The 14680-nt window shown below is 41.2% G+C and overlaps 1 protein-coding gene across 1 annotated transcript in view; it reads left to right on the forward strand.

The window, feature by feature from the left end:
* Positions 1-445: 445 nt before the first annotated feature.
* LOC144070854 (copine-8-like) overlaps positions 446-14680 on the forward strand; it is a 38031-nt gene continuing 23796 nt past the window's right edge. Inside the window, exons 1-7 of the mRNA XM_077595325.1 lie at positions 446-716; positions 5924-5964; positions 8343-8389; positions 9017-9120; positions 11472-11511; positions 12664-12740; positions 13329-13392. Of these exons, the coding sequence (XP_077451451.1) occupies positions 640-716; positions 5924-5964; positions 8343-8389; positions 9017-9120; positions 11472-11511; positions 12664-12740; positions 13329-13392 (450 nt within the window). The 5' untranslated portion in view covers positions 446-639. The remainder of the gene's footprint in view (positions 717-5923; positions 5965-8342; positions 8390-9016; positions 9121-11471; positions 11512-12663; positions 12741-13328; positions 13393-14680) is intronic.

Consider the following 14680-nt stretch of genomic DNA (forward strand, 5'->3'; position numbering starts at 1 on the left):
GAGGTTATGTATATTCTGTTGCGCATGCAACGACGTCCAATCAATTTGAAATATACCTGACACTCCCAATCTAAATGTATTCAACGTCTATTGCCATCAATGGCAACCAATGAGGTGAATCCCTTTGGCGGGGTAGGTGATATGATGGAAAGGGTCAGAGGTCAGAAATATGGCCATGTTTCTAATTTGCCAGTGACCCCCCCCCTTTGCTCTCTATTACCCTCTTCTTGTTCCTCTCCATGTCTTCTATTTCTCCCCTTGCATTCTCTGTATTTTTCTCCTTTAACGTAAAATTCTCTACTACAGGTATGAGTGTAATTATGTCACATTGCTGCCTGAAATCACAGCCAATTGAAACCCTTCCCTCGTCCCCCCACCCTCGCTCTTTCTCCCCCATATCCATCCCCCCTCCTCCTTGCTCCCTCTCTCTTTCGACATTGCCACACACCAGGCTTTCCATACGGGAGCAGCAGCGATCTGAAAGAGGAGCCTCTGCCTTCTTCCTCCTCACTCCCACCAACCTTGGTTCATCTTCTTCCCTACTACACGACCACCGGCATCATCTCCGTCATCATCATCATCCTCATCATCCAGCCTCCCTCTCATGCCAGCCACTGAGGCTTTACTGCAGCTCGGAGCATGGCGTGCATCGGGGATGCGGACCCCTTCACCGCAGCCATCCCCGCTACCAAAGTTGAACTCACTGTGTCGTGCAGGTATGGAATATGCTTACTACTTGATCCCATTCACACGTTGTTTTTTCTGCTTGTATGAGAGATGTGAATTTTGGGGGGAGGGCGCCAGCTGTCGTGTGTGAACTGACACGTGCTTAGATGTTTCACTCTGGCGCCAAGGTTCTGTAATTATTATGTTTATACAGTGCTGCCTTGATTTAACACTTAACGCTTTCAGTGACAGTGGAAATTTATTCAAAAGTTATCATTAGTTTAACTCATTCACTGCTAACCCAGGTCACAGAGTATGTTTTGTAGTAATAAACGAGATGATCATTCTTTTCCGCCTCTCCCAGTTAAAATGAATTGGGCTCTATTGCCTGCAAGGGGCGTCAGCCTCACAGCTCTGAGGTCCTGGGTTCAAGTCCAGGTCGGTCCACCTGTAGGATAGGATTAAGGGAAGCTATTTGTGGCTCCTATTTTGATATCAAAGTAACATATGCACGGTCTTAATTTAGTCACTGTGCTCACACAGGAATGATAACATATGCAAGGTAGTAAGTGTTATGAGTTTTGTTGCACCTGAACATTCCCTAAGACGAAGTAAAAGGTGTCAAAGTGGAGGAACATCTCAACTAGGGAGAGAAACCACACTCAAATTCTACGTTAATACTCCGTATTAAAAAAATAAACAATTTGGTGACAGTCCTGGCTGTTTTAGTCTTCATTTGAGCATGAAGCTTGCTAACAGTTGTACTGGTTCACGCTTGTTAAAATCCTGTTCTCTTATTGGCTCCCATTAAGAGACAGACATCCAATTCGTTTAAACTAAGACGTTAATCAATGTCAATGGCACTGCATAATGATCATTCGTTTGTAAGACGGCTGTATTAACATAGGCTTTGCATGTAAATGGTGACAGAAGGACTGACACACACACGCCAGCACACACACAAACACCCATTAATGTGACGGCGTGTTGCGAGCAGACGGCACCGAGTGCCGCGCAGATGTTTGGAAAGTCAGAGCGTCAAAGATCACTCAGCCGCCTCATGTCTCGGGGTCCAAGTGCATTGTGGAGTTTGAGCCGCCTGACATTTAGGGCCCCGAGAAGGAAGGAATTGATGTGGTGAGATGTGGTGCTATTGAAGACCTCCCGCTGACCCGCTGGGTGGTGGGTCGATGTGTCAGCGGCAGCGCCAATGTTTCACTTCCCTTGTCTGGGTCAAGAAAGAGACACCGTGCTTGTCACAATATGCAGTAATGAAGAAGAACCTTTTGAGAATTGGAATCAATACGCTGTACTGGATTGGCACTTTTGAACTCAAAGTTCCAGGAACCTGTTTTAATTGTTGTCATCATCTCTTTCACGCTGAGCCCAAACCAAACCCATTCAACATTTTCTGCCTCCGTACAGAAAATGTTCACATTTACAGGCCAACTAAAAGTGGGCTTGGATTCCATTGAGTGCTGGTTTAAGTTTAGATATGGCAAGCTCATGGAAGAAAGTGAAAAGAAACATGCTGACTTTAACATGCTGGCTGATAGCTTCTCCAAATTGTTGGCCTAAAGGGCCCTGTGTGGTCATTAAAGTCAAAACGAATTAGATGTTGTTCGATCCGACCCACTTTCCCGCCGCAGTCTTATCCCGCCAGGTGTCGTTTTCACCGTCAGAAAAGATGGAAATCCAAATTAACTTCACTTGTCTTTCGACCTCTATCTCAACATCGTCCTCTTCCTCCTCCTCTTATTAAGCATATTTTAAAGTGCCTTTATCACGTGGGTGGGGGGTACTTTATTGAATTTGCTGAGGGACAACTCACAGTCCTAATCTTTGTAAAATAAATTTTTAAAAACAAACTTAATCCCATTTTGTTGTTGCCAATAAAACTGCAGTTGTTACCGAGTGAGATCACAGAGTTTCATCACTGTGGTGTTTTAATTGGTTTTTGTTGTTGTTTTTTCCGGCCAGCGTGGCCAAAAGTGCATCAGTTTAAAAAATGCCTTTTCGTTGAGTTTTATGGTGCTTCAGCCTCCGGTTTGAACTTGTACGATAAAATCATGGTGTTTTTAGATTTTTCCAGTAAGCCATATGCCTTGTGCTGGCTAGTGACGTAATTTTTAAAAAAGTGTTTTATTGTATTTATTTATTCTATTTAGGAACGCAAATGGGCAATGTTACATGAATGATTTGTTTTGTACAATTTTAATAGTTATGGATCTGTGTGAGTCTTGATCGTTTAGTTTTAAATACGTTTTGGCTAGATACTATCATTAAATTGGTAGGTAAAATCTGTGAGACTGGGACTATAGGATTGATTGTGTTTTTGTATGACTCAATCTCGAACAAATATTGTATTATCCCACCCCCCCAAGCGAAAATTGAAAACAGTGTGATCTGGCCACACCTCAAAAACTGCCTTGAAGCCATGTTATGACCAACACGTGACTGGTGTCTGGTGGGAGTTTAAATGTAATTCAAATGTATTTCCGGTGTTGGGAGGGAAAGCTGCTCTAAATGTTTGATGAGGGCAGAGCCACTCAGCCGGGGCATCCCACCCTAGGACACCATTCCTTTTGGAATACACACACTCACATCGCCCCCCAGCCCCTGCATGTACACACATTCTTGACTAAGACCAGGTGAATGCCCTCAGGTATGCAAACATGCGCGTATACTGTATCCGTGCCCGTGATTAATGCCATACACATATGGACGCAGGTGTACTTTCACATAACACTTAAAATCAGAACACATTTCAATTGCCCCCTTGTTGATTAAATACTGTGGAAAGATGAAAAAAATGTCAAAGTTGATCATTTTGAAATTGCTCTACTTCATGTAACACAGCATTTCAGTCTAACATATCATCAATCAAAAGATGGTTGGTTGGATTGTGCCTCCCTGGAGCTGCTTTGCCACTCTATGACTCGAATGACTTACTTTTATTGATGGAACCATGAAATCTGTTCCTTTCTGGAAAATCCTAAACAATAAATGTTCAGCCATCAGGTTTTGACCTCAAGCTGAAGCACATTTGCTTTCTGCAGCAGGACAATAACACCAAAATACAGCGGCAAGGGGAAGAAAAAAGTTTTGGAGATTGGCATAGACTAAATCCAATTTAAATTTTATTGAAATTCAATGACATGAAAAACCAGTTTATGCATGAAAACCCTCTAGTGTTGCTGAATTAGAACAATTCTGCATGAGTTTTTTTTAAAGTTCTGCACAGATTAGAAACAGTTAAGGAAATTCACCTTTAAAAACAGCATTTACTTGTGAATTTGTTGTCTCATTTCCCTAGCTTTTTATCTGACATTCATCCCATTTGGCAGGTGAAGTCTCCCACTTCTCACTCCCACACACTTGCTTGGATGCTATCCCGTCTGCTTATTATCATTTATTTAAGGGGGTGGGGTTGCAGGGTAGCCTCGGTGAGGCTGGAGGGTGGGTGGAGGGAGGGGTTACGCTTGTAACCATCTGGGCCACGCTGCGATCAGCGGAAGCCGAGAGCCTGATCCAGAAACATCACTTGACATCAGGCCACACCGTGCTCGCCGCCTGTCAAGTGGGACGGGACAGGACAGGACACGAGCGACACTGTCCTCGCCCCCCAGCTAGATGATAGCTTCATCATCCAAACAAGCCCAACACCCCTTCAGCACACTTTCATAGCCCCCCATCAGCAACATGGAGCAACTGCTGGCATGAGCACAACACACACACACACACACGAGCAGTCTGGCACCCCATAAGTTTACATTTGTAGTATATTAATTCTGCTTCCTGTCAGTCAAAATTCCCAAATCTTCTCTTATGCCACCCATGGTACAAATTCCTGTGCTACCGCTACTTCCCGTGAGACGTAATTACACCTCCTGTGGTGTAAAGCACTTTGAATTACCTTGCATTGAATTGTGCTACACTAATAAATTTCACTTGCCTTGCCTCCTACGTCCTTTCGGCCGTAGTACAATTTCCTGCGCTATCTCCTCTTAGCTGTAAAAAAAAACTCCTGTCTGTTGATTATCCCTTCCTTAGTTTGACTTAAATGTACTCATTGTACTACTTTCTGTCCAAAGTTATCCGTGTTCTTACTTTTGTGCTACTTTTTTGTGCAGGCATGGCATAAAACCACCGTGTTCATTCCTATTGGATGAAATTCTATTTTCTTCTTGTTTGATCCAATTGCCCTTCAGGGTCGCTACATTTATACAAAATACAACATACTATACTGGCATTGTTTTACCACATGAAAATGTAGGTAGGCAAACAGGTGTTAAAAAGCTGGTCTATTCTAAATCTTGCTGTAGATTGTTAGATTGTGTTGGACATAATATTACTTCCTGTGCTACTTTCAGAAGACTATTTTTCTTATGTCATATTAGAATAATATCATTTGTATTTCTTTGTAACGGGCGGCCCGGCAGATGAGTGGTTAGCGCGGCAGCCTCACAGTGGGGGACCTGGGTTCAAATACAGGTCGGTCCACTTGTGTGGAGTGCGTGTTCTTCCCAGGCCTCCATGGGTTTTCTCTGGGTACTCTGGTTTCCTCCCACATTCCAAAGAGATACATGGCAGGCTGATTGGACACTCTAAATTGCCCTTAGGAATGAATGTGAGCGTGAATGGTTGTTTGTCTCCTTGTGCCCTGCGATTGGCTGGCCACCAATTCAGGGTGTCCCCCGCCTCTGGCCCGAAGTCAGCTGGGATAGGCTCCATAGGAGAGTTTTGAAATATGACCGTGGTCACATGAGAAACTTAATTTGTATCTAGAGGCACCACTGCATTTTAATTGCGTTATATGTGAACCCTTTTGGTTTTGTTTATGACCACGCTGGGTCTCCCTCCAAGCTCATCTTTAATGAATTTTTTTTCACTGTTGTGATTTGATTTACTTAGTTCAGAGCAGCTGCTCGGTGTCGGCTTCTGCTCATCCTCATTTACTTCAGCCTCTTTCTCCTACCCATTGGTCCTGTTGAGCCAAGATGGCGGCATCATGTAAATTTGATGGCGCTGAGGGAAGGCAAAAAAGAGAGAGAAAACAGGCTGCACGCTTGAAATATTTAATAAGCTCCACTTTAGGTTGAATTCTGGAGTCTCTTTAATGCCTTTGCCTTGGTGGCGTCCAATCAAATTGCCTCTGTCAAAAAAGACTTTTTTTGTCTGTTGGCATTTGTCGAGAAAGCTAATTAAGATGCTTTTTAATTAGTGCTAATGTTTGTTTTGTGTGCTTTTTCATCAGAAACCTGCTGGACCGAGATACATTCTCCAAATCGGATCCCAGTAAGACCCACGCGCACCTGAACTTGAGCAGTGACGCACACACACACACACACACACACACACACACACACACACACACACACACACACACACACACACAAGCACACACACACAAACACACACACAAGCACATGACGTAAATGAGTTATTGTCAAACACTAGGCATGCACAATATTGTGGAGCAACCATATCAGTGTATATATGAATTCTAATTGCCATGAAATGTCAACTTCCGACTCAAATTCCCTCTGAGACAGAAGGATCACAAACACAAAAACAAGGAGACACACAACCTAGTCTACATTGTGGTATTTTGTCAGGTGGTGTGGTGTGTCCATTGTGTGCCATGTTATCATTTCACGTAGCATTGCACTTGCCGTGCAGTGCTGAGGGTCTCATCTGGTTGCATATGCTCAGCCGTCCTTTAATCTAACATGAAACGTCAACATACACATGTGATCCCTACTGATTTGTGTGTGCGCATGTGTGTGTGTGTGTCTGTGCGTAGTAGACTTTATACTTTAATTAGTGTCCTCATTCATATTGGGTCCATCCATATTTTTTTGTTGAACTGGACCCAAAACCAAAGCGACAACTACACACACGTCATTGTTTTAGGTTTATAAACTAGATTCTAAAACTGGGACTTTTGGTGAATCTCGCTTCTTTGTGTCAGCTTTTAATACTTCAATTAGTTCCTCTCAGTTACTCAGTATGGTTACATTTGTTGACTGTTCACTTGACATAGTGGACGCCGTTGACTACAATAGTTGGGAATGCTTTTTAGCTGTCTCTGTAAATAACAAATTAAAGAGTGACAGCCATGTTATTCCTATTGAGTTCAGGGTATTTTTCCATAGCTACTGCTCCCGTTTTCCTCCAATTTGCTGAAGCATTATATGAACGTGTCTATATGAGAGTGGTAACATGCACAAACAGTGGAATTTCATCCAGCTTTATAAGCTAATATGAATATGGTACGCCAGCGTATGCCCGGGGCCCTGAATATGTGGCTGTGAGTGTGGGAGTGCGTGTGTGTTGAGGCGCTCTAATGCTGTGTGACTGTGGCCAGTGACTGTCAGCATAGCAGAGACATGGACGCAGCACAAGTGCCTCCTTGCATAAACGTTTTCCCTGGCCACGATGCTCATCCTTCCTCGTCCTCTTTTGGTTCCCCCAAAAAGCACTACCTTGACGTACAAGTTGCATTCGCTTGGTGACAAAACTCGTAATTCAAATTGCGTATGTCTTTAGTCGGAAATTCCCATTGACATTAAATAAATTGTCACTAATCCATTGTTCTAATCAATACTACGTGTTGCCAAACTGAAACAAAGGCGGTACATTCTGTTTATTTCAACACCAAAACCAACCAAGCCATATTCTGTAAAACTTACCCCCAAAATAATATATTTTCCAAATATTTTTGCAGCTCTCCGAACGAATTTAGAACTTCACCTCACAGTTGTGCCATGTCAAGATGCTAATTATACACCGCTTAATTACTGCATTACTTTAGTGCCTCTTTAATATACAGAAGGAAAGACACACAATAACAATTAGCATCTAGATGTCAATGCTGTTCCCCTTTAAGAAATGGAGACAAATGGTGCAGCAACACATGTAGACAGTTAATGTAACCATCTCCACGGGTATATGTTCTTTATTTTTTGCAAATAACGACTAATATTAACGCAGTCCCGAGAGAAGAGAGGAACCGAGGCTCTCGTACAGTACAGTTTATCTATCGGTATTCTATCGTACTTTGGCCCCCGGTTCAGTGCTGCCTGGCGTATTTGAAGCACTGAATTTTGGACTTGCCATCATGCTTTAAAAACCTCCCAAAAAATGATGGCTATACATTACCGTCATCACTTTGACACGGTTTCCTTGCACTTGGTAAGACGAGCACAGCTCCAGTACAGTGGCGGTGACGGCGTGAATGCTAATGAAATGTCACTTTAGTGCCAGATGATCGCCTCGCTCTGCTTTTCCACCAGCGCGGCATCTTCGCGGTCGAGCAAAAAAAAAACACCGAGACTCCCCCCAAGGGATGGGAGGCATGTCAATATCATTGACCGTCCTCACTCAATAAGGAGGACATTCTGCCGCACTCTAACCTCATTTTTTTCTCTCCCACCTACACAAACAACAACTTGCCCCCCAACCCCCCCCCCCCCCCCCACCAATCTTCTCTCTCTCTTTCCACTGACATATAATCATGCTGCAAGGCAAACTTCTAGTGACATTTAATTAGGGAGTTTCCCCGGCAAAACGACATCCGGGGGAAAACACGCTCCCGACTCGTCAGCATGAAGTTGTCACTGTTGAAATGTTCCGTTTCAAGGCTTCTCTCAATCTTGTTCTCCTCTCCACAGTTTGTGTGCTGTACACTCAGGGGATAGCAAACAGGGAATGGAGAGAGGTGAGTCACAAATGTCATTTTTTCAAGTCTAAAACCATGTCTGGTAACTGTTGGGAGACACTGACAATATGAACAAGACTGTTGTTTTCACACTTTTTACGCCACAAGAGGATCAAACGTTTCTTCAGGTGTTTTGTTGTCAAAAAATGTATTATACATCTCACATGGGCAGGAAGGCTATACCAAATACCAGCAAGCAGGTTAGCGTGGCCTTCTAATGGGCAAAGTCCGAATTAGTCTATAATTGTATCCCAGTGGGATGCGTTGGCGTTACACTTGCAGGCAACTGCCGTCATTAAAGGGCTTTTTTTTGTCTACAGCAGTGAAAACACAAATGTCCTACACACTTGCAATAATGTACGACAGACATCTTAACGTTGATCCAAAATGTATATCATTTGCAACTGTATTGTACTTTTTTAGAAAACATGCACAGGCAGTTTTTTGAATCTGTATTGTAGATGTGAATGGATGCGTGAATTGTTGTGTTTCCTACTTGTGGGCTATAATATTGTCTGGCTATTTCTAATCCAAAATATGATGGGATTAGGCTCCGGCACACGCAATCCTAATGAGGAGAAATGGTACAGATGCGTAGATTATTTGATCCGATTTTTCTTTTTACAGTTCGGCAGGACAGAAGTGATCGACAACACACTGAACCCCGACTTCGTGCGCAAATTTATCTTGGATTATTTCTTTGAAGAGAGGCAGAATCTACGTTTTGACCTGTGAGTTAATCATTGATTCGTGCATGCTCGACTCTATGCATCGGAGCAAAGCTAAGCGTGAAATATTCATGCTGTGCGCGGGAGGGAGATGTACGTTATTCCGCCTTTTAAATAAAAGACACATTTTCTTGTCACTTTTTTTTTTCCAGAGCAGCGTTCTCATTCTGCTCGGTTGCCCTCAGTGAGGAAAAATAAGTCATTCTGACTTGAAGGCATTTTTTGGGGGGGAGGCTGCAATGATAAAGTTGGGGTGTCCATCAGGAGGAACACATACTGAGGAAGACATGAAGTACTTTGTGCTAGATGCTTCATTCAGCCTTAGTTAGTGAAGGGAAAATGGAGGGTTTACAGTATTATAGAATCACATTTTTTTGGACTGCCCACATAGGGGGCTCAAATTGTCGCTTACTCTGTTCTTGATCTTCAACTAATACTTGCTACTCCTCTGTTATTAGTGGACAAATCAGAGTGAAACATTTATTATCTGCGTCCGATTTTTTTCATTTCTTGTTTTTTGTTGGTCTCAGGGTTGATTAATTAAAGTAGTCATTGTTATTTTACCCATTTGGAAAGATCTGAATGAAATTTGCCAGGCATCATCTATATAATCTCCTTTTTTCTGCCAAATCTACAAAGCGAAGAGTCTGTTTTGTTGTGATGCCCTCCGGGGGGAAAAAGTCGAAAGGGATCTCTCTGTCATTGTAGGGATGTCTACTCATCGATCACACTGATTAATGACATTTAATATTTATAGTCTTATTGTTCCCTCCAGGTTTCGAGTTAGCCAGGAGAGGTTCTGCATGTTCTTCCGTTGTGCTTTTAGAGTCTCTCGACTAAAGAGACATTCAAAAAGCAACTTGATTAAATAACAATTTAAGTAGTACCCCAAAAAAATGAATAAACAGATACATTTGAAAAAGAATAATTGTAACTGTCACTTTCCAGCCACAAAAATATAACATTCATACAATGTATGTGGACCTAAAATCAATCATACCTTTATTTTTTAATGTTTTCATTTTAATTGCTTAACTTTAAAAAAAAACTATTAGGATTTCAAAATGTCATATTAAAAAGCATTTTCAAGCATTTGCATTGTAAACCATCATGGACGTTGAATGAATGCTTAAACTGGCTTGTGAAAGTGTTTTTGGCTGAGGCCATTTTGTGCGACAAGTAAGATCCAAGAGGCTACTAGTGTTGACATGATTGGTCTAGTTTTGTCAGCCCTAGTATGGTTTATTTGTGTTGGACTGCAGAGAAAGTAACACTATTAGCGAAGAAAACATGACTAATAAGAAATTGTTTTGTCACAGAGATTGCAAGAAACTCCAATCCATGCTTAAATGGCTCTCCAGATGCGCGCGTATTATTTTGCGGTCTCGTCTGTGTATGCATGTGGATTTGTCTGCCATCATTAGTCACTCCGCTTCCCCCACCTCATTTTACACTCACACGCCCAATAAGGAGATGGACAACACAGGAAGCGGAATCCTATCTGGCGCGACGCCGAGTGATGTCATCCACAAATTGTGCTCGCGAGTCGCCATGGGATATCTGCGTGCTTGTGTGTTTATACGGGAAATGTGTTTGTGTGCGTGGGTGTGGGTGTGTGTGTGTGTGTGTGTGTACGCACATGGTTGAATCAACATATACATCCATCATGTTGTTTTGAATGCCACCCCTCCCTTCCTCTATTTGCTCATGTGTTCACACAAATACTACAAGCAAAAACACACACTTGTCAGTGTGTCTCATTATGAAACAAGATCGTATGAATGATTCATGAGGTGTCCAAAGTGACAAAGGCCGACAGAACACATGAAGCGCACCTGTGCCTTTTTCGCCGCCAGCACACACACACACACACACACACACCATTTTTCAACATCTCACAAAAAAGAGGGCCAAAAGAAGTCTTCTCTCATTGCCGGCCATTGATGGAAGAAGAAATCCAATCCATTTAGGCGGGAATTGCCGTCATTGGTACTTGAAATGTCATAATTCACTGCCAGCAATCAACTTTAACTCTTTCATGGACTTAGCTATTATTTTTAAATGATTCATCTCTATTGCCATTGAGGGTAATAAACGTCCAATGCATTTACACTGAGATGACTGGCTGTGATAGCTCACCTTTCTATGCCACTGAAGGCACTAGACGACGTCCAATCCATTTTGACTGGGAGGGCCGAATTAACGTTCGTCACTGAATTGGAAATCTAGCAGGGTCAATGGCAGCCAATGAGTTAATGAGTCAAGGACTTCAGTGAGTGCCCTGTGAAAATGAAACAAAATTAAAAGTCAACATTTTTGCATGAGGGTTAATATCATGGCTCTTCTCCACTCAGGTACGATTTGGACTGCAAAAGCGACAACCTCTCCAAACATGTGAGCATATATTGCTTTATATATTTTTTTTTTGTAGTACTTCTTGCTCAAATACTGTGAAACCATCCAAAGCCAAAACCTCAGCCCCTTTACTATATTTCACTACCGATAATGTGATGTCCCATAGGGGTCCGTCACAGGTCCCAAAAATGGAATAAAATAACATGGGTTTTTTTTTTAGACAAGACACATTTTTAAAGTTCTAGTAAATATGTGCAGCACTTTAAAAGTCATAAATCAAAACATTGCTTTAAACCTTATGTTACCTTGCAATATTGTGTGGAACCCCCGATATCAAGCAATTTTATTTGTTACTTTTTAATGAGGTACACTTTCTTCTTGATGAAAGCAGTCCATATTTTCCTGTTGAGTTTTGTGCTAGGCTGGAACAGATGACATTTCTTTTTTATTCAATTCAATGTAGAAAGGTGATTTAAGATCCAAGTTACTAATGTAGTCATAGAATAAATGAACCTATCTCAAGGCACGTTTTAATGTCATGTCATTGGGCGATGGCATTTAAAAATAAAACTACAGTTGAGGTTTTTTTTTTAATTCAGAAAATGATTTTATTGTTGTTTGTTTTACCACAAAGTATAAGAAAGCCTCGATTGTGTGTGTTGGGCTACATTACAATTGTCCTCAGCCACACATTTGTATTTGAGTCTTCTTCCCAGTGAACTCCTCTTGGAAAGGTCGCCGCTTTTTGTCATGTTTCTTCGTCGTCAAGCACGGGAAGACCTTGCTGTGTTGTGGCTCTGTTCGAGCCAGGGTCTTTGGAAAAGAATTGCGCCTGCAGGACGTCTACACACGCCTGAACGTGTTTGTGTGGCCGTGTGTGTGTGTGTGTGTGTGTGTGTGTGTGTGTGTGTGTGTGTGTGTGTGTGTGTGTATATGCACATATCATTGCACAGAATTGTTATTGTTGTTGATGCTCCTGAAGCCAATCCTCTTGCAAAGGCCCTCCGGGCATGGACAAGGACACTACTATTAGTCCTTCGAGCCTTCATGTCAAAACTGGCGTGCGGCTTTCAAATTGACTGGGAAATTTAAGGCCTATGAAAGGACACGATGCTATCCATATGTTTTAAATAGTACTTCATCCATTAGCTGCTATTGACAGCAATGTTTTTCCCCCCTTTTCCAATGCAGGATTTCCTTGGCCAAGCCTTTTGCACACTGGGTGAGATTGTGGGCTCATTGGGAAGCCGCTTGGAGAGAGTTTTGATGTGAGTTGCATATCCATTGTCAGTATTAGACAGAAGAACTACTTAATATTTTCATGCATGAATTATAACTTTTTTTCCCCTAACAAAGCACACTCTTAACTCATTGGCTGCCAGATATGGTGCTAGATGTCAATTTATTCTGACTGGGAGGGGCGAATGAATGTTTACTCCTAATCAAAATAGATTAGACGTCCAGCACTGTCGATGGCAGATGAAAATGAGCATTCACAGCCTGTACTCCCAATTGATCGCTGTCAATGATTGGCAATCAATTAGACACTACGAAAAAAATAAATATCCTTTAGCGTCTCACTTTGGGGCCATAAGCAGAGTGGATTTCTGTATTCATTTGAATTTGATTAATTAATTAATAACCACTGTCTCTGAAAGGGATAATTCATGCCATGTCCAAGCTCATAACTCATGGTTCTTCTGTTGAAATGATTGAAAGTGACAATATTCCACAACAGCAGAGACATGCCAAAAAAAAAGCCACATATTTCTTGATTTCACACTTTTCTGGAAAAAGAAAATACAAGATTTAAAAGGTGCCCCATAACACAAAGCATGAACTGTGATGTGCTGCAGGGGTATTCCTGGGAAGAAATGTGGAACGTTGATCGTCAGAGCTGAGGAGCTGAGCAACTGCCGGGTGAGACACACCAACATCCGACAAATGCAACACAATGATCGTGCTTGTTTGTCAGTGGATGCTCGGGCACAAAAATGTGTCTTACGTATGCCTCGCTTAGTTTTTTTTTGTAGACACCCCGACACACAAATGTCCTCCTTCTCCTAAATGCGGCATGGAGAGAGTGTGTGTTTGTCAGCAGACGCTCCCGATGGCGCTAAAATTAGAACGCCAGTATCTAAAAGCGGACTTTCTAAAAATAGCTTCTTGCTGCTGCCACAAACGGTACGAGAAAAAGAAACGATGATGATGTCAGCACGTTTATTCTTACTTTCTTTCTTTGTGTGTTATCCAGCGTTGTTACAGCTAATATGTATATCATGTTATGGATGCGATCAACAGTAATATTATGTTGGGGTCCACAGCAGCAGTTGTTTCCTATGTTCTAGTTGTTCTTGTTGCCATGGGAACAAGAGCCATTATTTTTTTGCTCTCTCAAGTAAGACTTTTTTAGATCAATAAATAGCAGTTGTGTTAATTGAGGAATAATGCATTTGTTTGTTTGTTAAATCAACGTTTCACATGTTAAATATTCATGTGGTAAAATAAATAGGATTATAATATACTATATATATATATGTATACATATATATACACACATATATACACATATATATACACATATATATACACATATATATATACATATATATACACATATATACATATATATATACACATATATACATATACATATATACATATATATATATACACATATATATACATATATATACACATATATACATATATATATACACATATGTACATATACATATATACATATATATATACACATATATACACATATATATACATATATAGACATATATATACATATATATAAATAAATATATATATATATATATACATATATATATATATATAAATATATCATATAGTGAATTCATATACACTAATATGTAAAGGCAGCAAAGACTCTCCTTGATTTCCACTAGCAACCCAGGCTAAACTTAGCTCCTTCCCAATATCCAAAGCCTGGTGTTCAGTGGAGATGTATCGCCTCAACACACTCCCTTGATGCCAATTACCACACTCTTTTTCTACTTCAACAGAGATTCTTTTTAGAGCAAGCACAAAAAATTGAAAATACATCAATTTGCTAGGTCACCCCAGAGATCACTGTTTGTTTTCTACCACATGAAAATGAAGAAAATAAATTCCCCATGCAAGTATTTGCGCCAATCCAAATGAATCACACTGTAGCTTCGTTAAGAATACTGTATGA

The sequence above is a fragment of the Stigmatopora argus genome, chromosome 3, assembly GCF_051989625.1.
Source record: "Stigmatopora argus isolate UIUO_Sarg chromosome 3, RoL_Sarg_1.0, whole genome shotgun sequence".
Lineage (NCBI taxonomy): Eukaryota > Metazoa > Chordata > Actinopteri > Syngnathiformes > Syngnathidae > Stigmatopora > Stigmatopora argus.